Raw genomic sequence first — 27,707 nt, forward strand, 5'->3', positions numbered from 1 at the left:
GCATAAGATGTTCAGAACATAATATTTATTAAATAGTTAGAACCGGTTTCGACGCTCATTGCGTCATCATCAGCTACAAAAATCGCAAATGGGCAAAGTACATGTCATAAAAATTGCATTAATAACTCTTGCATGGCTGAATACAAATGGTAGACTGCTTTTTCTTAAAAGCTAGAAGAACTTGAGTAAAATATGATGATGTGATGTGACATAAAAACATAGTAGTTTGATGGGTAAGTGTTGTGCATAAAATTGAACTGATGCTTTGAACATAAAAGTCTGAATATGATGATAAAACGATGTGGTAAAAACAAAGTAGTAAAATTGTCCACTCTTCTGTTGTTCAATTCAGGCACATAAGTCCAGGTCCGATGTTATATAGCAATACCAACAAAAAGATTTTGTCGAGGCCGGGACACCTGATGTTGGGCGATTGAATAAGGTTGATCTTCGAATTAGTCTCAGCTCAACAGGGTGGTGAGTCTTTAAAGAAAGGAAAGAAAAACTTAGTGAAATGGAAGTCTAAATGGAGTCGCGGCCAAGGATGATAGGATATGAGACTCACCTTGTTTAGCGTGCTGAGTGTGTGGTGTAAGAAGAGTTGTGGACAAGTGAGATGGGTGTGACTGAGTAGCGAAGTTAGAGTGAGAGGGGTGGAAAGGGGGGAGAGGAGGGGAAGTGGAGAGGAGAGGGGTAGGGAGGCGTAGTTTAGGCGGGTCAGGAGGGCGGAGTGGCAGTGGTGTGGGACGTAAAAGAGTACTGTGGAGAGCGTGAAAGATCGATTTTCCTCCCGTGGTTTTTATACCTGTAAAGACTTCTATTAGGAAGTCGAAAAGAATGTTGGATTTTTCTGAGATTTCGTTAAGATTTAAGTTACGGTTAAAAAATTGGTCTAGGTGAATAAAACAGTTCTCCGTAATGTCGAGTAAAGGGCCTTTATTTATGTTTTTGAGAATTTCTAGGTCTTGTTCTATGGTAGTAAAATTATGCTTTAAGTCATGTATATGTTGGCCTATTGCGGAAAATCTATTATATCTGATGGCATTAACGTGTTCTAAGTATCTAACTTTGAAGCTGCGCCCGGTCTGTCCGATGTATGAGGAAAAACAGTTATTGCATTGAAAACGGTAAACGCCTGACATTGCGTAAATGTCAGACCTGTTAACTGATTTGGAATTGTGAACTATATCTATGTTTCTATTGCTGGTTCTGTAAGAAATTTTAATATTATGTTTCTTGAAAATATTCGTTACACTGTGTATGTTTTCGTTAAAGGTGAAGGTGGCGAATAGGGCAGGGTTATGTCTTTCTTTGGTTAATGTTGTCTTCAGTCTATGTTTACATTTGTTAATGATGCGTTCTATGAATGAGGTGTTATAACCGTTAAATTTAGCAATGGCACGAATGGTGTTCTGGTCTAGGTATGATGATGATACTCTGGTTATTCTAGATGACAGAACGGTTAATGCAGCTACCACTCTTAATAACTTAAACAAGATTGATTCTAATATAAAATTCACATTAGAATCCGAGTCCAATTACTCGATCAATTTTTTAGACCTTACAATTAAATGACATCCTTCTTCTTTAGAATACAATATCTACAGAAAACCAACCCAAACAGCGACTACTATCAGAAATGACTCTACACATCCACACGCACATAAATGCGCCACTTACTATAGTATGGTAGACCATGCACTAAAAATACCGTTATCCAAGGAAAACCTAAAGAAGGAATTGAACACCATTCGTGCCATTGCTAAATTTAACGGTTATAACACCTCATTCATAGAACGCATCATTAACAAATGTAAACATAGACTAAAGACAACATTAACCAAAGAAAGACATAACCCTGCCCTATTCGCCACCTTCACCTTTAATGAAAACATACACACTGTAACGAATATTTTCAAGAAACATAATATTAAAATTTCTTACAGAACCAGCAATAGAAACATAGATATAGTTCACAATTCCAAATCAGTTAACAGGTCTGACATTTACGCAATGTCAGGCGTTTACCGTTTTCAATGCAATAACTGTTTTACCTCATACATCGGACAGACCGGGCGCAGCTTCAAAGTTAGATACTTAGAGCACGTTAATGCCATCAGATATAATAGATTTTCCGCAATAGGCCAACATATACATGACTTAAAGCATAATTTTACTACCATAGAACAAGACCTAGAAATTCTCAAAAACATAAATAAAGGCCCTTTACTCGACATTACGGAGAACTGTTTTATTCACCTAGACCAATTTTTTAACCGTAACTTAAATCTTAACGAAATCTCAGAAAAATCCAACATTCTTTTCGACTTCCTAATAGAAGTCTTTACAGGTATAAAAACCACGGGAGGAAAATCGATCTTTCACGCTCTCCACAGTACTCTTTTACGTCCCACACCACTGCCACTCCGCCCTCCTGACCCGCCTTAAACTCCGCCTCCCTACCCCTCTCCTCTCCACTTCCCCTCCCCTCCCCCCTTTCCACCCCTCTCACTCTAACTTCGCTACTCAGTCACACCCATCTCACTTGTCCACAACTCTTCTTACACCACACACTCAGCACGCTAAACAAGGTGAGTCTCATATCCTATCATCCTTGGCCGCGACTCCATTTAGACTTCCATTTCACTAACTTAGTTTTTCTTTCCTTTCTTTAAAGACTCACCACCCTGTTGAGCTGAGACTAATTCGAAGATCAACCTTATTCAATCGCCCAACATCAGATGTCCCGGCCTCGACAAAATCTTTTTGTTGGTATTGCTATATAACATCGGACCTGGACTTATGTGCCTGAATTGAACAACAGAAGAGTGGACAATTTTACTACTTTGTTTTTACCACATCGTTTTATCATCATATTCAGACTTTTATGTTCAAAGCATCAGTTCAATTTTATGCACAACACTTACCCATCAAACTACTATGTTTTTATGTGTCACATCACATCATCATATTTTACTCAAGTTCTTCTAGCTTTTAAGAAAAAGCAGTCTACCATTTATATTCAGCCATGCAAGAGTTATTAATGCAATTTTTATGACATGTACTTTGCCCATTTGTGATTTTTGTAGCTGATGATGACACAATGAGCGTCGAAACCGGTTCTAACTATTTGATAAATATTATGTTCTGAACATCTTATGCAACACGTTTTGTATTGAAAAGGTTGAACCTTCCTTGATATTTTAATTGTGAACCAGCATTGAGGCTCTCATAATAAAATACCAGCTTCGATGGACGGGTCATGCCTGAGTCACGTCTTCCAAGACTAATCGTGTACTGTCAGTTGAAGGATGGACAGAGAAAACAGGTTGGGCGACAAAAATGTTATAAAGACTGACCCTGAAATTGGGAAGTTGTGGCATCCACTCATCCAGAATGGTGTCGTGTCGTCCACCAGGGACATTTATCCTTTGAACTACAATGGAGGAAACTCTTGGCCAACAAACGCAATGCTAGTTAAGTATATAAATTTCATTATTCGTCCGTATTGAACCAAGATTACAATTTATTAAAATTCGTATCCACCTTATTCAATACCAAAAATGTTGTTAAGATGAAATTACAACATGTATATTTATTTTATCAGGACTAGTTTTGACGCTTTATATTGCGTCATCATCGGCTGATATACACTGGAAACGTTGGCAAACATATATAAGTTTATCTACGTCACACACATTATAAAAACTATGATAAAGATTTAAAAACCATATTATAATTATACTATTTCCGAGTCCATATTGTCTAAGACTTGCAATTATTAAACTTTGGATTGCTAAAATCTGATGCAATTTGGTTTAAATAATCATTAAAATTAAAATTAAATTAAAAATTAAATTTAAAAGATTTTGAAGTGTCAAACAGTGTCAATGTCATTTAAGAAGATTGTTTAACCTTATTCTGCGACATTATGTTCACTACATGGCAATAGCCTGAGGACTTTATTGAATGGTTTTAATGTGTTTCTACAAAAACATTTTTTAGAAAACGTCAAACAAGTTGAATGTTTTTAAGAAGATCGTGATTTTATTATTAGTTTTGTTTAATTTTAATGATTATTTAAACCAAACTGCATCAGATTTTAGCAATCCAAAGTTTAATAATTGCAAGTCTTGGACAATATGGACTCGGAAATAGTATAATTATAATATGGTTTTTAAATCTTTATCATAGTTTTTATAATGTGTGTGACGTAGATAAACTTATATATGTTTGCCAATGTTTCCAGTGTATATCAGCCGATGATGACGCAATATAAAGCGTCATAACTAGTCCTGATAAAATAAATATACATGTTGTAATTTCATCTTAACAACATTTTTGGTATTGAATAAGGTGGATACGAATTTTAATAAATTGTAAACGCAATGCTAGGAAAGAACGTATTATGAATAGCAGAAGTATCAGCCCTCAAGGACCAGTGGCTACCCAAGACACCATGTGCCAACATTGTGGAAGAGTCTTTGGTTTCAGAATTGGATTATACAGCCATCAAAGAACTTGTGTGATTTGAATTTTTTTTTTTTTTTTTTTTTTTTTTTTTTTTGCTAGGGGCTTTACGTCGCACCGACACAGATAGGTCTTATGGCGACGATGGAATGGGAAAGGCCTAGGAGTTGGAAGGAAGCGGCCGTGGTCTTAATTAAGGTACAGCCCCAGCATTTGCCTGGTGTGAAAATGGGAAACCACGGAAAACCATCTTCAGGGCTGCCGATAGTGGGATTCGAACCTACTATCTCCCGGATGCAAGCTAACAGCTGCGCGCCTCTACGCGCACGGCCAACTCGCCCGGTGATTTGAATTTACGTTTGAAGATAATCGTACTCGTTAATGAGTGATAGCCTAATAATAGAAAATAATACCCAATTTCTGTACCTTACCCATCGAATGCAAATGGCATACAATAGTTGACTGATCACATTAAAAAAAATTGCGCCATTTCTCGCGTTGTTTGATGAGGATTCTCATGAAGCAACTCATTCAAGCAATTTTCATCAAAATCTGAAGGTCTTTCAGAATGTGGATCATCAGATAAGTCAAACTGTACTGCTCAAAAGCGGGAAAACCATTTTCGTGCTGTTCTTTCAGCAATTGCTTCATTCCCGTACACTTCATAAATTGTTCTCGCAGCTCCTGCTGCAGTGGATCCTCGGTTAAACTTAGAAGAGTAAAATGTGTCGGAAATGCTCGCTTTTCTCAACTTGACATTGCATATCAGTTTGTCTGAAATATACGCGAATAATACGTTCACAATCAAGAAAATCTGTGTTTCACAACACACAAACTCCAAACTCAGTTAAAACAATGGAATAACAATAAGCAGTCCCTTCACGCCGCATTGTTGCCAACCCAAAAGAATACTGCACAAACTTATGCATCGACCCAATAATTACCATTTAATTGTTGCACATGGTTGCCACTGTCAACAACACAATACAGTGAGTGAGTAAATCAGAGAATAAGCATTGAAATGTCAAGTTACCAACATGGCAACGTATGTACCATATAAACTCGCGTATTAGACCCCCTTTTCCCCCCCACATTTTCAGCCAAGAAAAGTAGGGGGCGGGGTCCAATATGCGATAACCTAAAATTTTGTCAGTTTTAGTTACTCTTGTATCAAGTCATTCATTTCATCTCATTAACTCCTCTGATGAGGTTGATGTCAGGAAGGACATGTGGTCTAAAAAACTCGCTATGAAAATTTGTCTCGCTTCATACACGACCCCATAGAGCAAAGGGATAAGGGTATCGTATTATGCAATATTAATACAAAATAACGTAATGGCAGTCATTTGTGTCTGTCAGTTAAGCAGTAGGCCTACCACACAGTAAACCTGATTATTGCTTTCATTTGAATTATCGCCGTCTTGTGCCGCTAACTTCCCTGCTACTGGTGTGTCGTCATTCCAAATGACCATCTTCACAGCAATCACTAGTATTCGAGATCCTGTCTTTTTGCAACTTAAAAAATAGTTTTGTTCCCAACTATAGAGTCCAAACAGTGAGAATCTATTCGGAAATGGTTTCTGGAAATGGTCTCTGTTATTTCTAGTTGGTGTATGTGTAGTAGAAGCCACCTCTTCTGAATAAAGCCGTGCTGTAAAAAAGCGTGCCAATCCACCAGCTAATAACTAGCTTATGTTATGAGTTGTACTTCCGAATGTAGTACATAGTTACTGGAAGCACTCTTTGAATAATTGCAGCTATTGAAAGCCAGATCTTTATTTCTACTGTAAGTATACTGTATATCATGCTTGATCTGTGCATTTATCACATCAGGATTTACCTAAGCAGCTGTCAGATAAGCGAGACCACATTGTTTAGGTTATGTATGCTACTAAGTGCCCGGCTAGTGTCAAAGTTCCACGGCGGAAAGAATAAAAATAAATAACAGGAAAACTTGTCGCATTTATGGATATCTACAGGTGTGGTGGTAATGCACTTCATTATCATAACGTTTAATTTCGCACTCGTTGCCTCCATATATTTTTTGAATTAAAGCATAATATTTTTTGTTCGAAGTCTCCGAAAATCATAAAAGTAGTTAGTGGGGACGTAAAATCAATGCCGTTGTTGTTGTTTTTGTTGTTGTTATTGTTGTTATTTAGGTACGTTGGCGAGTAAAACAATCGTCATGATTGCATTGTTTTTATCGCGTTTTAAACCTACTTCGCTCCAAAGATTACATAGGCTATATTGGCCCAAGTTACGAAATATTAAACGGTCACTTTCTTAATGATCTCCCCAGCTATATTGATAGTAACAACCGTGAATATTTCTTTGAAGTAAACTCGTTTCCTCATTCTGAGGTGGTGCAGCCCCCAATGGAGGGGAGCTGCATGAACCATTTTTACCACATATCAACTTTCCTGTCATTATTAAATCTCTGTCAATACGGTACCTGGAATCGAACTCAGGTCCCTGAGAACGGCAGCTAACTGTGCTAACCGTTACACGGGCGAACATTCTTAACTACAAAAACCAGACATATAACAAGACTGGTGCATGCTTTAATTGTGTATGTCGGACACGAAACTATTCACCTATTTGTACGTCATCAGAGCTGCAGTAGGCCTATGCTATGGAGGTGACATTTCTTAACTACGAAACACAGATGCACCACATGACTTTGATGTGTTTTCTTTGAGCGGGTCGTATAGATGAAACTATTCACAAATTTGCGTGATGTCATCGGAGCTGTAGTAAGGCTTTGAAGCAGAATCGTTGTGCTTCTCTGACGAATTACGCTGGGGGGTCTTGTATGCGAGATTTATTTTTCATTTTCTTTGTCCCAAAAAGCCGGCGGGGGGTTTAATACGCGAGGGGGTCTAATACACTAGTAAATACGGTATATCCTACCCTTGTCCCATTTCTGTATGGGGTAACAGTGTTTTCTGCTGGATGCCCTTCTTGACGTTAGCCTCAACAGTAGAGTCAATGTGATTAAATGAATGAGGTGATACATGCTAATAGGAAGGGAGAGCGTGAAACCCAGTGTTGGCACATTACCTACTCCTGTCGAACAGCACCAAGGGGTCTGCTCGAGTCTTAACGTCACAATCCAGCGGATTAATCTCTTCTAATGGCATCATATCCTTGCTCCATATGTGAGGATGGTTGCCCAGTTGTACTTCCTATTAAAACAATAATCAACACCATCAACATTACTCCATATGAACACTGTAGAAGGGTTTGGAATTGAATCCAGGCTTTTTTGGCATGCGATCTCGGGATTAGAAATTATATACCACCCCCTCTCCTACCCTGCCGGCCAACATTCTGATGATTTTTTTTTTTAACCATCAGGACTTGATCTGGCTAACCACAGTGTCAGACTATATAGACTTCAATGCCTTAATGATCACGGTCACCAGGCAGGCTAGGTTATCAACCTGACAGTACATTACATATTTCAAAAGAATTGTGAACACCATACTCCCACTTTTTGATTTATCATCAAACCAACAAAACAAAGGGTAAAATCAATTACAAGTTTGTAAATCATGGCAGCAGTTAGTCCCAAATCTTACTTCACTCCTAGTGACAGTACTTGTCGACAGGAAGATATGCCTCAGCAGTGGAATGGGACAGCAGTGTCACGCAGTGTTGTCCACACCTGCAGTTGAATGGGTTGGAGAAACTCACAAGTGGAAGTCTTATGCACACAACTCTGACCACTCCGTCTCTACTAGGGTCAACTGCAACAATTCTTCAAAGGGGCCATTCAGTTCTTTGTTTGTTTTCTCTTCCAACAATGACTGCATCGCCTATTTTAGATTCTTGATAAGGTGACTTCTTATGTTTGGGCCAAATTGCAAGGGCTGTCCAAGATACTCCGCACAGAATCCTTTTGTCAGTTCATCCCTTAGTTATTGCTGGTCCTCGAATCACCAAGATAACTTTATCATTGCAGTCTAAATCCGATACTAACTTTATCAATGCAGTCTAAATATGATACTCCCATTGTTGAAATATCCTGTAACCTCTTAACTAGGGAGTTCCCACTGAGAAACAAACATTTGTAGCAAAGAATATATTTTGAGTGAAAACGAGGTAATTTGGTCATACCCATCATCATAATGTGGGTGATGAGTTACCCTGTCACGCCCTTTACTCTTCTGTGAATGATGAAGGAACTCGTCCTACCCATTATGAGCTTCCGCGAATGACAAAGGAACTCGCCCGTCCATTATGCGTGCATGCCTTCGTGGAAGACTAGTTGTCTAGTCCTGCCTGCTTTGACTTAAATATGTTTTATGGCTGGTAGTCATATGGAAGTTTGTGTTAATGAAAGTTAGCGTCACAAAATGTGTGACAGTAGTGTAACCATAACAACTGTGTAGGCTGTGATGTAATGTATGGATCGAAAAATCTATTATACCTAATTGCGTTCGTATGTTCCGTGTACCTAATTTTTATGCTAAGGCCAGTTTGCCCAATATATGAGCTGATACAGTAATTGCATCGAAATCTGTATACACCTGATTTTGAGAAAGGGTTAGAGCTATTAATCACGCTAGAATTGTGTAGAACGTCCAAATTTCTTTCCGCGGTAGGCCATCATATTCACAACGCTAAGCACAAATTTTACGGAATAGACCAGGATATTGAGATCCTTGACACGCTTAGCAAGGGCCCTCTTAGATACTACCGAAAGTTGCTACATTCACTTAGACCAATTTTTAAATTAAACTTTAATTTAAATGACATCTCTGAGAAACCGGAAATCCTGTTTGATGTTCTCATTGCAGTGTTTAATTTGTTCAAAATTCCAGAAAATAGCTCAGTCTTTCAGATAGGACGTAACTCTTTGACTCAATATTCCCTCCTACCTCTAAAACCCGCTGATCCCGCCCCGTTTATCGCCTCTCCCGCTCCTCCTACCTAACACTCCTCCCTCTCCCCTTCCCCAGCCGGTCCACACGTCTCCCTTGTCAGTTCCTCTTAAACTCAACTCCGCAGTACATACAACCAGTCAACCAAAAGGTGAGTCTCTTTATAAAACTTTACTTTCTTGCCCCATTTCCACTATCCGAGTTAACTTGTTTTTATCTTTCATACTAAAAGGCCTGCATTGGATCGAGAATATTTTAACTTCTTCAACATACAGTTCGGCCACAAGATCCACTCGCTCCAAATAAATACGACATAACATCGTACTTACGAAGATGGCTTTTATATGTATTATCTACTGACTTAGTATTGTTTTTACGCTCACAGAGGAACATCATCCACTTCTTTCAACGTATTTAACATTACTGCATCGCACTTAGCCTACATTTCTCTACATATGTTGATGCCAATGCTGTACAGAGCACCCAAATCTAAAAAAAAAATTTAAACTGTCAATGACTTCGAACTTATTTCTCTGAGGCTTCCCAACTTCAGTTTTTTATTTTATTAGTGACTAACAAGTTGTCAGTCTTGTACCAATTATATATTCAAACCTGGACATTTAGCATAAATATGCTTTATATTTTAACTTGTTATAGATAATTTTCTGGTCTAGAAAGCCAAGAATAACGGCCGAGAGGAATCGTCGTGCTGAACCACACGACACCTCGTAATCTGCAGGCCTTCGGGCTGAGCAGCAGTCGCTTGGTAGGCCAAGGCCCTTCAAGGGCTGTAGTGCCATAGGGTTTGGTTTGGTTATAGATAATTTTAATTATGAGGGCCAATTTTATGTGTTTTAACTTGAATGTGTATCTTTGTATAAAGACCCTACTTGGCTGATGATGATGTCCATGGATGTTGAAACCGGTACCATTTAATAAATGATGTAATTTTAATCAACAACATATCTTGTATTGAAAAGGTGGATCTTGTACAATTTAACCTATTGTTTTGGTCTAGAGAGCCGAGAGATTTGTTACGCTGACCATGTGTCACCTCGTAATCTGCTGGCCTTCGGGCTGAACAGCAGTTGCTTGGTAGCGTGAGGCCCATTGGGGCTGTACTTTGGTTTGGTGTAGGAGTATTTATAAGATTATAATTATACATACTTTATTTTTGTGATGTTTAGCCAAATTGTTGACGGTCATTCATTACCGGATTTTCCATTTTCCGTATTGTACGTTTTTTTTTTTTTCTTTTTTTTTTTTTCGTGGTCTCTCCAAAAATGGAGAATAGAGGTTCCACTGTATAGTGGTTTTCTTTAGGGGAGCTACTCTGGATTTTTAAGACACCAACTGGACATTAATCTCCCATCCATAGAAGGACCTTAGAGCACCTGCGTGTACTGCTTGATTAGCATTACAAAATGTATGTAGGCTCCAGGAAGAAGCATAGTCGCTGCTTGCCAGTCACCTAGACACCTTCTCTTGACAAATAGCAGGAAAATCTTTCATCTGTTCGTTAAATTTTTTTTTGCTATGGGCTTTACGTCGCACCGACACAGATAGGTCTTATGGCGACGATGGGATAGGAAAGGCCTAGGAGTTGGAAGGAAGCGGCCGTGGCCTTAATTAAGGTACAGCCCCAGCATTTGCCTGGTTCGAAAATGGGAAACCACGGAAAACCATTTTCAGGGCTGCCGATAGTGGGATTCGAACCTACTATCTCCCGGATGCAAGCTCACAGCCGCGCGCCTCTGCGCGCACGGCCAACTCGCCCGGTTGTTCGTTAAATATGTTTTTCCTGTTCTTATTCATTACATGGTTCGAACCCACTTTCAGCGGCCAACTTTCTTGCAACAGGATTTTTGGTGCAATTGAAATAGTGCTAGTGCTAGTATGTACAGGATTACACATACAGTATATTCTTCAAGCATTATACACCATGGCAAGGGCGTTAGATCCATAATAGACTATATCATAACTAGGGGGCAAATGATGTTGAAATGCCGTCTTTTTCCCCTTTGCATTAGGACATTGTTCAGTACTAAATGATAATAACACTGTTTTATTTTGCATTTTTTGCTGATTTGAGATGATCAGCCATTGTTTCAACTTTCAAGAAGGTCGGTAATTATCTCTATTTTGCTGTAGACTTCCTCGTTGGATCTCTTTTGATGGATTCCATTTCTTGGTCCCAAGATTCCTCTCACAATTTTGCGCTCTTTTTTTCTCCAGTTCTTCAAGGAGTCCTTTGTCGGCATTTAGAGACAGGGTTTCGGCTGCATATAGAACTACTGGCTTCAGAACTGTTTGATAGTGACGTATCTTGGTGTTTTGGGAAAGGCATTTTTTGTTGGGTCAAATATATATATATATAATATGTATAATCATTTTGAAGAATTTTTAGGTCTTCTTCTTTGTGCATGTATTCTTTATTGTCATACTGATAGAAGTCCACAAATGACAACGTAAAAATGTATACGTTTTCCTTACATACAGTTAAATTTGCTAAATATCTTTCATGACCAAGCAAACTGACCAGCAAATGTTGGTGACTAAGAAAGGGTAAGGAAAAGATTTAAACTTGCGAGTCTTCCATTTCCAGCATGATCAATGTTGATTTGGTTTGATTGATTGATTGATTGATTGATTGATTGATTGATTGATTGATTGATTGATTGATTGATTGATTGATTAATTGATACAGAACTCTGATAATTAAGAGAAAGTGTTTCCTAATGTGTCTCAAGTACAAGGAGCAAACCAGCCTTCGCATCCACCCCTACAGCCAGTCATTCACCCCCTGTACCTCAAGGCCAAGAACAAATGTAAAGGAGAAGGTATTGGAAACAACAGTTTTATAACTTTCCTCTTCAGTATAGAATTATTCTCCCAAGTAATTCTGTACATGATAAATGCCAAAAGTGAAACCACCTCAGATATATTTTTAATTCAGCTAGAGAATGAATACCGGTATGGAAAAGACATGTTTACAACAGATGGGCATGTTTTATTTTGTACATAGTACAGTGTTAAAGTGAGTGAGGAATGGAAGTTTGTTGTATAGCAGCACATTAAGCGAGAAATACATCTGAAAGATATAACAAGTGTGAAGAACTAGTGTTCCCAGGTTCCTTGAGGGCGTTTAGCAAATCATTATATCTATATTTACAGTACTGTATATACACTTCCAAGTAAAATCAGGAGATAATTATTTCTGTAAAAACAAGAGCTGTGCAGGCAACAGAACAGGGATATATTACTAATGTAAAACTATTTGTTACACAGTCACCATAATTCAGTTCAACTATATATTTTAAAGTCATTATTTAATTATTTTATAGCATTTTTCCATAAATTTAAGGACATTTTATTGATCATATTCAGTGATTCTTTAGGTCATTAACATCTGCCCCCTAATCATAACTTTGAATTCAGAACATATGTTAGGAATATGCAGGTATTCTGGGGATTTTGATGATCTGTAGTTATTTAAGTATCCCTAGGCCTAGGACGGAGAAAGTGACAGTATTCCCAGTGAACGGTCTATCTGCAGCATCAGCACCAGTGAGAAATTTTATTACAGGAGGGGTCTGCACCAAAATTGGAAATCTAATTGTTTCTTTCCTGTATTTCGTCCATCCATGGACCTTATTGTAATCATGGAATTTTTCCACAGATTAGCTTCTGACATAATACCTGCAATTTTTTGTCTCTTCAGATCATGATCCCTAGCAATGAAAATTTCATAAACGTGTCGTCATTCACTGATCAACAGTTCTTCAAATAGCCTGTGCTCTGTCCTTTCTGTTTTTAGAGAAACTTAATTTCCTCTGCTGTTCTTTCCATTAGGTAATATCTCTGTGAACCATGATCTATTACAGCACACATGATTTATTTTTCTCTTCCTATTGTGTTCTGGCCTAACTCTAAAAGTCCATAACAAAAACATTTGGGACACCTGTTGCTTGTATATTGAGAGTTACAACTCCATTTTCTTTCTTTATCTTCCTGCCATTAGGTTTCATATCATCCTTGATTGTAAACTTAATTACTGTACTTCTAACCTAGGACACACAATTATTTTGTACCTTTTACTACACACATGGCACCTTAACTTTGTTGTGCAATTAGTTGCTCTATGACCTTTTTTCAACAGACAAAAAACATTTTTTTCTCCACTAGTCTCTTATGTTAGTCATCTAAATAGAGTTTTTGGGCAAAATGACACTCCTTGCTTTCATGTGTGTTTTTTTTAAATACAAAAAGTGCAACTTATATATTCTTTTTTGAGACAAACCAAAACCAGCCTAGGCAATAGTTACTCTTTCTTCATCTTTCACTTCCCCTTTAAAGGAAAACAAGAAATACTCCTCATTTATCAGCATGGATATGCACTTGCTCTGTTGTAGAGAGATATGAACATAAAATTGGAATTCAAGAGGACACATTGGGAAAAATATGTGTTTATAGGAAGAGAAATTAGGAATTGGAATAACTTACCAAAGACATAAACAACTGATAGGGGAATCTGCTACCTGGGCAACAGCCCTAAATGTAGATCAGTGGTTATTGATTGATTCTGCACCCAGTCACACAGAGCTCCCTCAAGGAGGCAAGACTTGACCAGTGGAAACAGCTCTCTACTGGGTCTCAAGGTTGTATAAAGCAGCAAGACTTATAAGCTTCCCAACATTATATGCAATCCATAAATCATCTCATCTAAACCTACTTCTGAGAGAGTCTTATGCTTTTAGGTAGTTTTCTGCAGTCGCCAGGATACTTTGGCTTGACTGGCTACTTTTGTATGGCCTGAATGAAATACTGGAACTTTGTTTCAATTTCAATTTTCCATCCTCGTGAATATGCTTGAATTGTCCCCAAAATCCTAGCTATCGTGGCCTGTTCTCCAAATGTTGTAAATTCGCTCTTAGGCAGTTTTAACTGTCTTTTGCTATTAACAATTTAGACATTTAAGGAATACCCACCGGCACTCGAACAGTTCGGCAAACGTTTGATCTCTCAGCCCTCGCTTGTCCAGCAGGGGTGATTTATGATAGTAGTGGGCTTTGCAACAGAAGTTCTCATTCCCCAACAGAAATCCTCACAGCTCTGTTGCCAATGCAACGCTGATTATAATCATTCTATTTTTCAGCTAAGACAGATCACCTATGCTTTGTTCGTTGTTTGAAAGTCTTGTAATATTTGCTTCATTAAAGAGCACTCAACATACATATAATTATTAATATTTGTGAAGTGTATTGCTTTTTTCACTTCAGTTCATGGAATAATGTGGACATAGGAATCAAACCCGGATATTAATGCACCAGAAGATCCTGAATTAAATCTTCCAAGGCACGCAAATAATCCTTTTGGTATTCAGTAAAAGAAAAGGCTAGGAAAACAACAGATAGGGTATCTACCACCTGATCAGTAGTGATTGATTCTTGATTGATCCTCAACCAAGCACAAGTAGCAGTGATATACTCAACTGAGTAGTACTGATTTCATGCCTGCGAGTGATACTCAACTGATTAGGATTAGTAGTAGTAGTAGTAGTAGTAGTAGTAGTAGTAGTAGTATGAATAAAAGAAAGAGGACTAAATCTTATAAGTAAGCAAAGTCAACAGCTGGTATGTAATGCATATGAACATGTTATGAAGAACAACGTAGGCAAGGGTTATATTTCGGAGACGGCTAAAATTTTGAAACTCGACAGGGAAACTATTACTAAAATCGTACAAAGGGGTCATACAACTCAAAAAAAAAGTGTGGTAATAATAGGGTTTAAAAAAAAAAAAATTGTTGATTTTTGCTGTGGCTTGGTGAGATGGGAGTTATATACGTACATTCTTCACTAAAGTTAAGTCACCAACCGTACAGGAACTGTTAAAACATTTCAAAAGTGCTTGTGATTTTCCTTATGTAAAACTACTCCACGACTGCTGTTAATTACACTTGAGTTTTGTTTCCGTATTTTGAGGGGAAAAAACTGTAATGGAATATGCTAGAATAGTAGCTTGGAGTTATAAATTCATAGACTATCTCCGGAAGTTGCATTCCGAGGGGTGCAGAGTTGTCTGTCTAGAAAACTTGGTACGACAACTCATGACGTGAAAAAAAAGGTGAAACGATGGAACTTGTAATTGCACATTGAAGGCTAGGAATGGAGATAGCAGCGCTGAAAAAGTACTAGATCTGTTACTCGAGCAGGATACCGATACATACAACAATGAGTACAAAACTATTAACAGTTATACGAAGGTCGATCAAATATAAACGGGATATTTGTTCCTGAATGTCAACAGTTGGTAGGACTGGCCCTACGCTTCTGCTATGATTAGGCAGGTCCGTTAAGAGTGGGGGGGGTGTGCTATTAGATATTCCTACCGTTTCATCAGTAACGCTCATGATGTCAGATTAACAGGTGCACCCCTCTACTGTGCTACGCATAATTATAAAATTTCTTACTCGTGAAGGAGTTACAGCAGTGGAAATTTGCCAGAGCTCTACTGCACAGTTCGGTGATCAAACATTGTCAAGGACGTGTGTGCTTGTCTGGCATAAAAAATTCAAGGAAGGACAGGAACATGTGGAAAATCAGCAACACCATCGCCGTCCTTGGACCAGCATTACAGACGAAAACATTTGTGTGGTTAAAAACATTATTGATGACGATTGACGGACGAGAGTATCAGAAATTGCAAAACAAGTTGGAATCAGTTATGGGGGCCTGTCAAGCAATTATCACAAATGACCTATAGTTCCGTAAAGTGTGTTCAAGATGGGTCCTTCACCTTTTGACTGAAAATCTGAAGTTGAGACGTTTGGAGGTCTGTCAGAGGCTTACAGCAAGGTTTGCGGAAGAAGGTGATGCATTTTTGAGTCAGATCGTCATCTGCAATGAAACATGGGTCCACCACTACACTCCTGAATCCAAACAAGCCAGTAAGGAGTGGCAGAGGAAAGGGGAGGCAGCACCAGTGAAAGCCAAGACTCGACTGTCACCTGGCAAGGTTTTTACAACTGTTTTTTTTTGATCAGTGAGGCATTTTGCTGATTTATTTTTTTGCATGAGCAACGCACAATCAATGCTGCTTAATACTGTGAGCTCTTGAACAAGGCATGTTGTTGTTGTTTGAGTCATCAGTCCATGGTTTGATGCAGCTCTCCATGCCACCCTATCCTGTGCTAACCTTTTCATTTCTACGTAACTGTTGCATCCTACATCTGCTCTAATCTGTTTGTCATATTCATACCTTGGTCTACCCCTACCGTTCTTGCCACCTACACTTCCTTCAAAAACCAACTGAACAAGTCCTGGGTGTCTTAAGATGTGTCCTATCATTCTATCTCTTCTTCTCGTCAAATTTAGCCAAATCGATCTCCTCTCACCAATTCGATTCAGTATCTCTTCATTCGTGATTCGGTCTATCCATCTCACCTTCAGCATTCTTCTGTAACACCACATTTCAAAAGCTTCTATTCTATTTCTTTCCGAGCTAGTTACCGTCCATGTTTCACTTCCATACAATGCCACGCTCCACACAAAAGTCTTCAAAAACATCTTTCTAATTCCGATATCAATGTTTGAAGTGAGGAAATTTCTTTTCTTAAGAAAGCTCTTCCTTGCTTGTGCTAGTCTGCATTTTATGTCCTCCTTACTTCTGCCGTCGTTGGTTATTTTACTACCCAAGTAACAATATTCATCTACTTCCTTTAAGACTTCGTTTCCTAATCTAATATTTCCTACATCACCTGCCTTCGTTCGACTGCACTCCATTACTTGGACTTATTTATTTTCATCTTGTACTCTTTACCTAAGACTTCATCCATACCATTCAGCAACTTCTCAAGATCTTCTGCAGTCTCAGATAAAATAACAATATCATCGCCAAATCTCAAGGTTTTGATTTCCTCTCCTTGGACTGTGATTCCCTTTCCAAATTTCTCTTTGATTTCCTTTACTGCCTGTTCTATGTAAACATTGAAAAGGAGAGGAGACAAACTGCAGCCTTGCCTCACTCCTTTCTGGATTGCTGCTTCTTTTTCAAAGCCCTCGATTCTTATCACTGCAGACTGATTTTTATACAGGTTGTAGATAATTCTTCGTTCTCGGTATCTGATCCCTATCATCTTCAGAATCGTAAATAGCCTGGTCCAATCAACATTATTGAATGCCTTTTCTAGATCTACGAATGCCATGTACGTGGGCTTGCCCTTCTTGATTCGATCCTCTAAGATCAGACGTAAAGTCAGGATTGCTTCACGTGTTCCTACATTTCTTCTGAAGCCAAATTGATCTTCCCCCAACTCAGCTTCAACTTGTTTTTCCATTCTTCTGTAAATAATACGTGTTAAAATTTTGCAGGCATGAGATACTAAACTAATAGTGCGGTAGTTTTCACACCTGTCAGCACCGGCTTTCTTGTTAATAGGTATAACAACATTCTGCCGAAAATCGGATGGGACTTCTCCTGTCTCATACATCTTGCACACTAAATGAAATAACCTTACCATGCTGGTTTCTCCTAAGGCAGTCAGTAATTCAGAGGGAATATCATCAATTCCAGGTGCCTTGTTCCTATTTAGGTCACTCACAGCTCTGTCAAACTCTGACCTCAAAATTGGGTCTCCCATTTCATCAGCATCAACAGCCTCTTCATGTTCCAGAACGAAATTATCTACATTGTTACCTTGATACAACTGTTGGATATGCTCCTGCCATCTTTCTGCTTTGTCTTCTTTCCCTAGAAGTGGCTTTCCATCTGAGCTCTTAATATTCATGCACCTAGATTTCCTTTCCCCAAAGGTTTCCTTGATTTTCCTGTATGCAGCATCTACCTTTCCCAGGACCATACAGCCTTCGACATCCTTGCACTTCTCCTTCAGCCATTCTTCCTTAGCTACCTTGCACTTTCTATCCACTTCATTCTTTAATCGCCTGTATTCTTTTCTGCCCTCTTCATTTCTAGCATTCTTGTATTTTCGTCGTTCATCAATCAGGTCTAATATCTCCTGAGTTATCCACTGATTCTTAGTTGATCTTTTCTTCCTTCCTAACATTTCTTCAGCAGCCCTACTGACTTCATTTTTCATGACTCTCCACTCTTCCTCTACTGTGTTTCCTTCGGCCTTTTCATTTAGTCCTTGTGCAACATGTTCCTTGAAACAATCCATCACACTCTTTTCTTTCAACTTGTCTAGATCCCATCTTTTTGCATTCTTTCCTTTCTTCAATTTCTTCAACTTCAGATGGCATTTCATGACCAACAAGTTGTGGTCAGAGTCCACGTCTGCTCCTGGGAAAGTTTTGCAATCCAACACCTGGTTTCTGAATCTCTGCCTAATCATAATGAAGTCTATTTGATACCTTCCAGTGTCTCCAGGTCTCGTCCACGTATACAGCCGTCGCTTGTGGTGTTTGAACCAAGTATTGGCGAGGACTAAATTATGGTCAGTGCAGAATTCAACCAGCCGACTTCCTCTTTCGTTCCTTTGTCCCAATCCAAATTCTCCTACTGTGCTACCTTCTCTTCCTTGGCCTACCACTGCGTTCCAGTCTCCCATCACAATTAGATTCTCGTCACCTTTGACATATTGTATTAAATCTTCTATCTCCAAGGCATATCGCCGCAAAAGTTGAGACCAACCGATTCGACAAGTCATCCTCCTCCACGACAATGCACAGCCCCATACTGCAGCTCTATCTCCAAGCTGCAGGAAATGCACTGGACTACATTTGATCATCCTCCTTACCGTCTGGACTTATCGCCCTGCGATTTCCATTTGTTCAGACCGCTTAAAGAAGCTCTAGGAGGGCAACGATTTGAAAAAGACGAGAGTGTGGAAGACTTCGTGCCAACTGGCTGCTGACACAACCCTGTTCTTTTTACGATGAGGGCATCAGAAAGCAGCCCATACGCTGGGGAAAAGTTCATTTCCAAAGTAGGAACCTATGTGGAAAAATAAATTGTATTTGCCTTGTGTTTTTCCATAAATTAATTTAAATAGATAATTAAATCCTGTTTATATTTGATCCCCCCTCATAGAGTTAAACCAGACAGTACTCAATTGTAAGGGCTGATTGCAGAAACGATGACTAGTTTTAAGCCTTAGACAACGTCTACCTAAACAATGTCTAAATCGATCACGATCTTCCATTGCATAAACATTGTTCAGCTGGTGTTTCACTAGACGTCGTTTAAAGTTTCAATATTGGTTAAAAAATGGAGACAGAAATGTCTTTCATGTGACTCTTTGCTTGTCTCAACCAATGAAATTTGTCGGTGTGCGCGTCGAATGCCAGTCAGCTGTTTGTCTTCCTACACATTACTCAAATATGGCTGAGCATGAGCATGACTTGCCCACAGATAATAATATCGCTTTCGGTGGAAATTAACATAATATTATCGACACTAAAGCGACACGCTACCGTATGGGAAAGTGTAGCTTTGATTATAACATTGTTACAGTGAGCGTAATCAACATGTAAATAGTTTCGATGAAGGCAAGATGAAACAATAGTAATGTGTAACCGAATATGTTGTACGGGCCATATAGATGTAACTGGCATTCTGGAGATCGGAGTTTCCCACTTTTTATACCAGGCAAAAACTGGGCTGTTATTATGGCCACGGCACATCTTCCCCAGTCCTCCTCTTTAAACAATATGACCACCATCACCACCATTTGCCTTTTACTATCTCATAGTTGCCGAAAACTTATCTGAATTAGCACGACGATGATATATAAAAACCACATAAACCTACTTTTTAGTTTTCACTATTATGTGTGCTTACTTGGCAGTAAATATAAGCGAATCCCTCCCGGTTGATGTATGTGACAGGCTCTGACGATTGGGAAAAGTAATTCTGACATGTATGTAGTCAAAGTGACCTATAATTCCATGGAAATCACCCATGCATAATAAAATATATCGGTTGCCAAGAATTGTATTCAAGTTGAGATTTACTGGACTGTTCCTCTGTGAGTCTCAAGAAACAAGTGAAATCGGATTTTAAGCTATACCTCCTCGTACATTTCAAATGAATTGCTGCGGTTTTGCAGTGGGCGATCCACAGAGAGGCCGTCGGACTAACCTTTATTCCCGGAATCGTCTCAACATAATAAAAATTACATGTTTCATGGTACATAACCTCCGATTGTGATTCACTCCTCTCATTTGAGGTTAAACAGTGGTCTCGGCAGTGTTTAAACATAACCGGTTGAACATCAGTTTTAGACAGTGTCCAAGTGATAAATAACGTCTCTGCAATGTGGCAGTCATACTTAGGCATTGTTTAAACGTAGACATCGTCTAAACACCGTTTCTGCATTTGGCCGTAGGTTTCTAACAGACTGCAATTTATCATTAATGAAAAGAGAAGAGAAGATAATTTGATAGTTCGTCTGTTAGTGTAATTGGGATAGCAAATGTATCCCAAGGCTCCAGGGATGAAGCGTTAACATGAAGCGTGATGAAATAATGTGTTGTAAAATATCAGCGCAATCCTTGGAGCACTAAGAGGGCTAAGAGCCATCTCATGAGAGAATGCATGAACAATGTCAGATAGCACACTTACTCTTCTAATCTGTATGGTACATCCTTATCTACCAGAACTTACTGATGTATCCTGAACTGGTATTAGATACAAAAATATAGTAAAACCTAGACAGTTTATTGCACTATGCTGAACACACTTTCTGCCCATTCCCTAGTCATTCCTATAGGGAAGCCATTATTAAATACCCCATTATATACCATGCTTTACTCCTGTTTAAGACACTCTATTTTCAAGGAAATATTCTTTGGTTAATTTGTAGCGAAGGCCTAAAGAAAACTGTATATTTTATATGGAGTTAAAGGCTTTGTAAAGTGAAAACTGTCGATACGGACTGATTTTAATTTCTTGTAAAGGTAGAGTATGTCAACATTTTGACATCACAGTCATCATAGGGAGTCTGCAGTGTGTGCAGAGTGCACAGATGGACTAATACAGTAGATGTAAGGAGAGGCCAGTGTAGCATTTCTTGGAACTGAGTTGTTACATTGTTAAATGCCAATGTAGAAATCATGGACAAGGAAGTGAGAGAAGAGGCATTTCCTTCACATCCCTTACTGGTTTACCTGAACAGTTCTAAGATTGCCTTTCAATAGTGTTCAGTGAATTCAAGCTTGTCTGCAATTATTAGTGTGAAAGCAAAGTGCTTACCTTATCAAATAAATTTGAAATTTTGCAAAAACTCAGTGAAAATACTAATCTCAACCAGAAACAGACTGATTCATTAGCAGTTCCATCATCTGCATTAAGAAGGATAACATTAATCATTCAGTCACTGCAGCCGTGACATCAGGCAGATATAATAGTGTATCTACAATATGTTGCAGTGTATTTTATTTTACTACTGTATTTCAGTAAAATGATACAGCAGTATATAGCCTCCTTTACAGTGAGAAACATCCATATTACATAATTACATTGCTTAGATTGTCCCTGCTTAATACACAGTATTTGTGCAGTCCCTTGGACAGCATCTTATCAAGGTTTTGCTGTATACGGTATGTACTTTTTAACTAACACTTCTAGTCATTATTTCAATTATTTAATTGCTAGAAAAGCCTCTTCATTAACAGAAAAATAAACTTAAAGCATCACATTGAAAGGTTTAAACTCTGGCAGTTCCGTCTTGTTGGTACCTTTTTGATTGTGCTTTGGTAGGAGACAGCAAGGCGACAATTGTAGCACACCAGCATAAGTATTTCCCAACAGCTGAAACAAAAATATATTATGGAATATTTGTCTTTTACAGGAAATTCAAATTTTTAAACTCAGTATTTTTAAAGGAACACCGGACTTCAAAAATAATTTTGTTTAAAACCTGATTTCTTTTGAGGATTATAATTGTATGGCCTCAGCTACCATGTGCTGGTATTTTAATTTGATGCCATCTGGCTGCCAGCTCATCAATTTTCATGTTCCGTTTTAGCCGAGGCCTACTAGATGGCAGAGAAAAATGAATCTCTCTTGGGCGCCTATGACTTGAGTTTTAATGAATTATGTTGAGTAAATCAAATGTGTCATCAGAGATCTTCGACAGTCCAACTACTACTGCCAGGTTTGAAGCCGGAGACCGACACTCCACCACTGATCCTCAGAGACAACTTTTTTTGAGGATGTTGATGTAACTTTAAAGCTTTTCAGTCTGTCAAAAACACTAATTATAACAAAAAACAACCATACTATTAAACATAGAATGGACAACGGCGGGCTTATGAAGAAGATATCGCTCATCAGGAGCTACAAGTCTGGAAGCATGTGGCTCAATGAAGTAAAAAATGGACTTAGTTTCTGCTGGAATTTCTGATACTTATGTCTCAGACTGCCCTAAATTTGGTAAATTCGTGGTCTGCTCTACCAAAATTGTTAAATCTCACAAACCTCTTTCACAGGAAAGAAAGGGAAAACTAATAGTAGGACTCAAGCGGTAATGGGAATGAACAAATATGAAGTATTGAAGCTTCCACCTAATCAATACATATATTTATATATTATTGTTCTACAGGACCGGTTTCGACCTTGTGAAGGTCATCTTCAGCTGACAGTCATAACATACAATTAAAACATCACAATAAGAATTTCACATGGTATGGGTAAAAACATTGTCATTACAAATGTTCTAGTTTAAATAATTGTCTACATTAACTGATATAATAATTAAAACTTAACATTACTATATGTGCATGAATATGCAGAACTGAATTATTCTGTCTAATGTTTGTTTGGTTGTTATTGAAAGAAACTCTCTTTAACTTTACAGAACCCAATACATGGTATGAGGTGCATGTATTGGGATTTGGAGAAGGAGATGGCGAAGTAGGTGTGCAAACGATGTACACTCTGCCAGATACAGAAGTTCTTCCTAGTCTGCCTCAACTTTCTCCTCCTAGTTACCTAGAGGCTGTGCCAACATCTCCTAATGCCATCAATCTCACATGGACTCCTCCTCCTGTTTCAAATGTTGCATTCTACAATGTGACCTATGCTCCAGTAATTCAGCGTGGTGGAAACAGTACCGTCAGCTATATTCGAGCTATTGGATCTGGTGTGGAGATCAGCAGTCTCAAGCCTTATACCCTCTACGAGTTCAAGGTCCGAACACATGATCGTCAAAATCAGTTTGGTCCATACAGTCAGAAGGTTGAATGTCACACAATGGAGGATGGTGAGTGATAACATTAGTTATGTTTCCAGTATGTTTAAATCTGAATTGCTTTTCAGAAGAAATTAATAGAATAAAAAGAACTACATTGCACCTAACAGAAACTACCCTACTATGACTACCGGTCACTGAACAAGGAATGTCATCATGTAATGGTGTAGGTTTTCACAGTCGACATCTTATAGAACGATCAAACCCTCTTATGCAGAGTCCGGCATTAGTTATTACACTGAAATTGCAAGCTTATATGTTGTGATAATGGCTCAAAATGACTACTGTTGTTTTACGTATTTTCAGGTAATTTTGCTGGCCGTCAGTAATTACTCTTCTCCGTTCTCACTGAAATGCCTGTTTGCATGTATGAGTGATTCAGTTGGTGTAATCAATATTATTAGTTTGATGTGTGCAGACATAATCAAGATTAGTAATAAATAACATATATTTTAAATGTACTCTGAGTAATCCTGTTAGTGTTGGTAGGTTTCATGCTGTAGGTTATGTAGGTTAGGTTTGCTTTGTTTTGACTTTGGGTTGGCGAAATAGTAATTGATCCTCCTCCTATTGTGTGTAAATATCTGTAGTTTTGTTGGTAGGAAACTTATAAAGACAGTTTATTATATGGAATTGTACCTTCCCCAGTTTTTACATTTGTATAGGTGTAGGTACTGGACTCAGTATTTCATATACAGTACCTAGCACTTTAAGATGAGTAGCACCTGAAATGAAGGTGATAAATTTGTCATAAATAATACGATAGCCTTTGAATTTTCTGAAAAATGGTTCAAGAGATACGATATTTCACTGTCAAGATAGTTAACAGTCCTTGTATTGTTCTTGATTATTGCTTCCCTTCAGATTCAAATATACCACTGTTGGCATACAGTCAAGTAAACATTAACCCCTCAGCGCCGACCTCTATACGTGGTATAGACCCTCTTTTCTTCCGTAGCTGCCGACCTCTATACGTGGTATAGACCCATACATGGTTTCACATTTACAGCTATAGCAAGAAGAGTTTTGGAGTTATTGATATGCAAATTGTTTTGCTTCCAAGAAGACATTTTCGGGTTTATCAGTGTTGTAAATAAGAATTGAAAATCGTTATAATGTAGTTGTTTTTACGAGGTTAAGCGTCTGTCAGGTAAGTCTGAGCACCATTCTCTGCTTTTTTTAAAAAGTCTGTTTGCTTTATTCTTTCCCACAGAATAAAATAAAGAAATGATGATCCGAGAAGTTTGTCTTTTCGCGTGATATTCTTTGCTCTATTAGTACATTGAGAGTGCGGTTTATTTATCATATTGTCTTTATTTCTCGGCTTGTAATATTTTCGTAACTCTCCACGAGCGCTCTGTGTAGGCTTGAGTTAGTGCTGCTTCCTGTCATACGATACGAGAACCAGTTGTTCATGGTATATATCTCGCTTGAAAGACGATGTCTCGACCTTTCATCTGAAATATGTATCGAGTTGATTTGTTTCGTCATAAATGTTATTCCCCTCATTCAGTTTCGTCCTGCTGCTTTCGGTCTCGCTGAAGCTTCATCAGTCCATGTCACGCACTGCGCTCAGCCGTCATTTGACTGACAGTAACGTGCTTGAAATATTGTATAATTCAGATGAAAGTTTAGTCGGAAGTAGTAGTGACAGTATGAGCAGCACTGATATTGAAATAGATGCTGTGACAGTGGTAAATTATGACAGTGACGATAAGGAGGAAACAGTACTTGGAAATTTCTTGTAGGAGACTATAGATAATTATACAGGTCAAAGGGAAGTTTTCAGCAGTGAATTATGATACCTAAATACTCTAATAATATTCACACAGGTCACAGAGATAAATATTGAGCAATTGCCTTATCGGGTTCAGCTGGTGAAAGGTTTGTTTACAAAATACGCTTGCTCGAGCGGGGAAAGAAATATTCAAGGCCGGCGCGCATCAGATAATACAGTTCCAAGGTTGCAGGAAAGACATTTTATCAGGAAATTAGCACCAAAGAGTGAGAAATCCAAATCTCAGAGACGTTGTATCGTGTGTTCAAAACATGACGAAAAGAAGACGTCAGTATACTGCTGCCAGAAGAGTGACATGGTTCTCTGTCTCGAAGAGTGCTTCGAACAGTATAACACGGAACTAAATTACTAACGAAATGTGAAACAATTATGTAATTATCTGCATGTACTTAGTTCTGTCATAAGGAATTCCAAATTTCGTGAATATCGGGCTACTCTTATACTTGTAGTAACACTTTAAGTGAATCAATGTATTTCCGTCGCGCGTACTTGAAATCTCATCTGGCCGCTGGGTAGAAAGCTCTTTAAATGGTTGCGACGCTAAGGGGTTAATAAACCATTTCATATATTCCTATATGAGTAGTTTTGAGAGAAGTTGTTGAGTAATTATTTTAGACGCCTTCCTTTTTTCTTCATCATTGTCGTGCTGACCACGACACCTCATAATCTGCAGGTCTTTGGGCTGAGAAGCGGTTGCTTAGTATGCCATGGCCCCTCGGGGATGTTGTGCCACGGAGTTTGATTTGGATATGAAATAACGCAACTGGATGAGTAGAACTTAAATTATAATTTCTGTGTGAGAAGTTTGACAGTAGTTTTGTCTGTCTGTTAGGTCATCAGCCCAGAGGCTGGTTGGGTTCTCAAATAGCATCACCAAAGGCTATGCAGTTATAGGGAAACCACAAAAACCAATGGCAGTACCAAAATGAGGCGTACTAGGCAAGATGAGGAGTGAGGTAGTTTGCCATTGCTTTCCTCACTGGGCCAGACAGTGCTATTGTAGCACAACTAACCCTATGAGCAACACCTTTCATGACACTCAGACACACTGGTTGTGCTCTGAATGTCAATCAGCACCACCCATACCCCAGCAGCTTCCATATTGTCACAGCCATGGATGAGACTGCAACTTCAGTGGAAGCTACACTTTACTCTGGCCTGTGCCAATAAATATATAAATTGCTAAGTTACCTTAAAAAAGAGAATTGTGATCTAGACATTCTGTTTGATTGACAATTAAGAAATGAAAGGTGAAATTCGCTTTCAGTATGGAAAACAAAAGTTTGATTTTTGATGTAGTGAGTCGCTTCAAGGAAAAGTTACATATTATGAGAATTAGAATAGAAATTGTCATTAAACAATGTTCATTGTAATAGAAGAAAGTCTAACTCCCCCTCTCCCATGGCACTACTGCCCTGAAAGGCCTTGGCCTACCAAGCGACTACTGCTCAGCCCGAAGGCCTGCAGATTATAAGGTGTCATGTGGTCAGCGCAACAAATCCTCTTGGCCGTTATTCTTGGCTTTCTAGACCGGTACTGCTATTTCCCTATCAGATAGCTCCTCAAATCTAATCATGTAGGCAGAGTGGACCTCGAACCAACCCTCAGGTCCAGGTAAAAATCCCTGACCTGTCCAGGAATCTAACTCGGGGCCTCTGGGTAAGAGGCAGGCACACTACCCTTACACCACGGGGCCTGCATAGACAAAAGTCTAACAATCCATTTAAAAAATCATGACTATACTACAGTATACTATTAAACATTGTTCATTCCCTTGGAATATATACTGTACTAACTACACAGTTCAAAAAAATTAGGTGAACATGTTTTTGAACTATGCCATGCTCCACAAAACAATACCTCACACTCAGGTATATTACCAACTGAACCTTTATTCTTTACCATTGAAATATACAAAAGAACATCGATGGATTTGCGTTCATTTTCAGAACACAAACAGAAATGTCCAAATAGGGGCAAAAACAAAGTGATAACAGTCCTCCAGGGTGGATTTTTATCACAGTTGGAGAGCTTCAGTATGGTGTATGTCCTCCACCAGCATTTATCACGGCTTGGCACCTACGTGGCATGCTCTGTATTAGTCGACGGCGGTCACGTTGCGATATCAGGTCCCATTCTTCAATGAGAGCCTGTTCGAGGTCTTGGAGAATCTGTGGTGGAGCAGGATGCCCACGAACACTTCTGTCAAGCCTATCCCACCTTGGGATTAAGGTTGGGACTCACTGCTGGCCATTCTTTCTCTTGAATGTCCAGTTCTCGCAAGACAGCTCTGCTGATGCGTGCTACATGAGCCCTGGCATTGTCATGCACGAGTA

The 27,707-nt window shown here is 38.7% G+C and overlaps 1 protein-coding gene across 1 annotated transcript in view; it reads left to right on the forward strand.

The window, feature by feature from the left end:
* The window catches only part of LOC136860514 (protogenin), a 606,373-nt gene that overhangs the window by 493,794 nt on the left and 84,872 nt on the right, over positions 1-27,707 (forward strand). The window contains exon 14 of the mRNA XM_067138762.2: positions 23,181-23,585. Coding sequence (XP_066994863.2) covers positions 23,181-23,585 — 405 coding nt within the window. The remainder of the gene's footprint in view (positions 1-23,180; positions 23,586-27,707) is intronic.

The sequence above is a fragment of the Anabrus simplex genome, chromosome 1, assembly GCF_040414725.1.
Source record: "Anabrus simplex isolate iqAnaSimp1 chromosome 1, ASM4041472v1, whole genome shotgun sequence".
Classification (NCBI taxonomy): domain Eukaryota; kingdom Metazoa; phylum Arthropoda; class Insecta; order Orthoptera; family Tettigoniidae; genus Anabrus; species Anabrus simplex.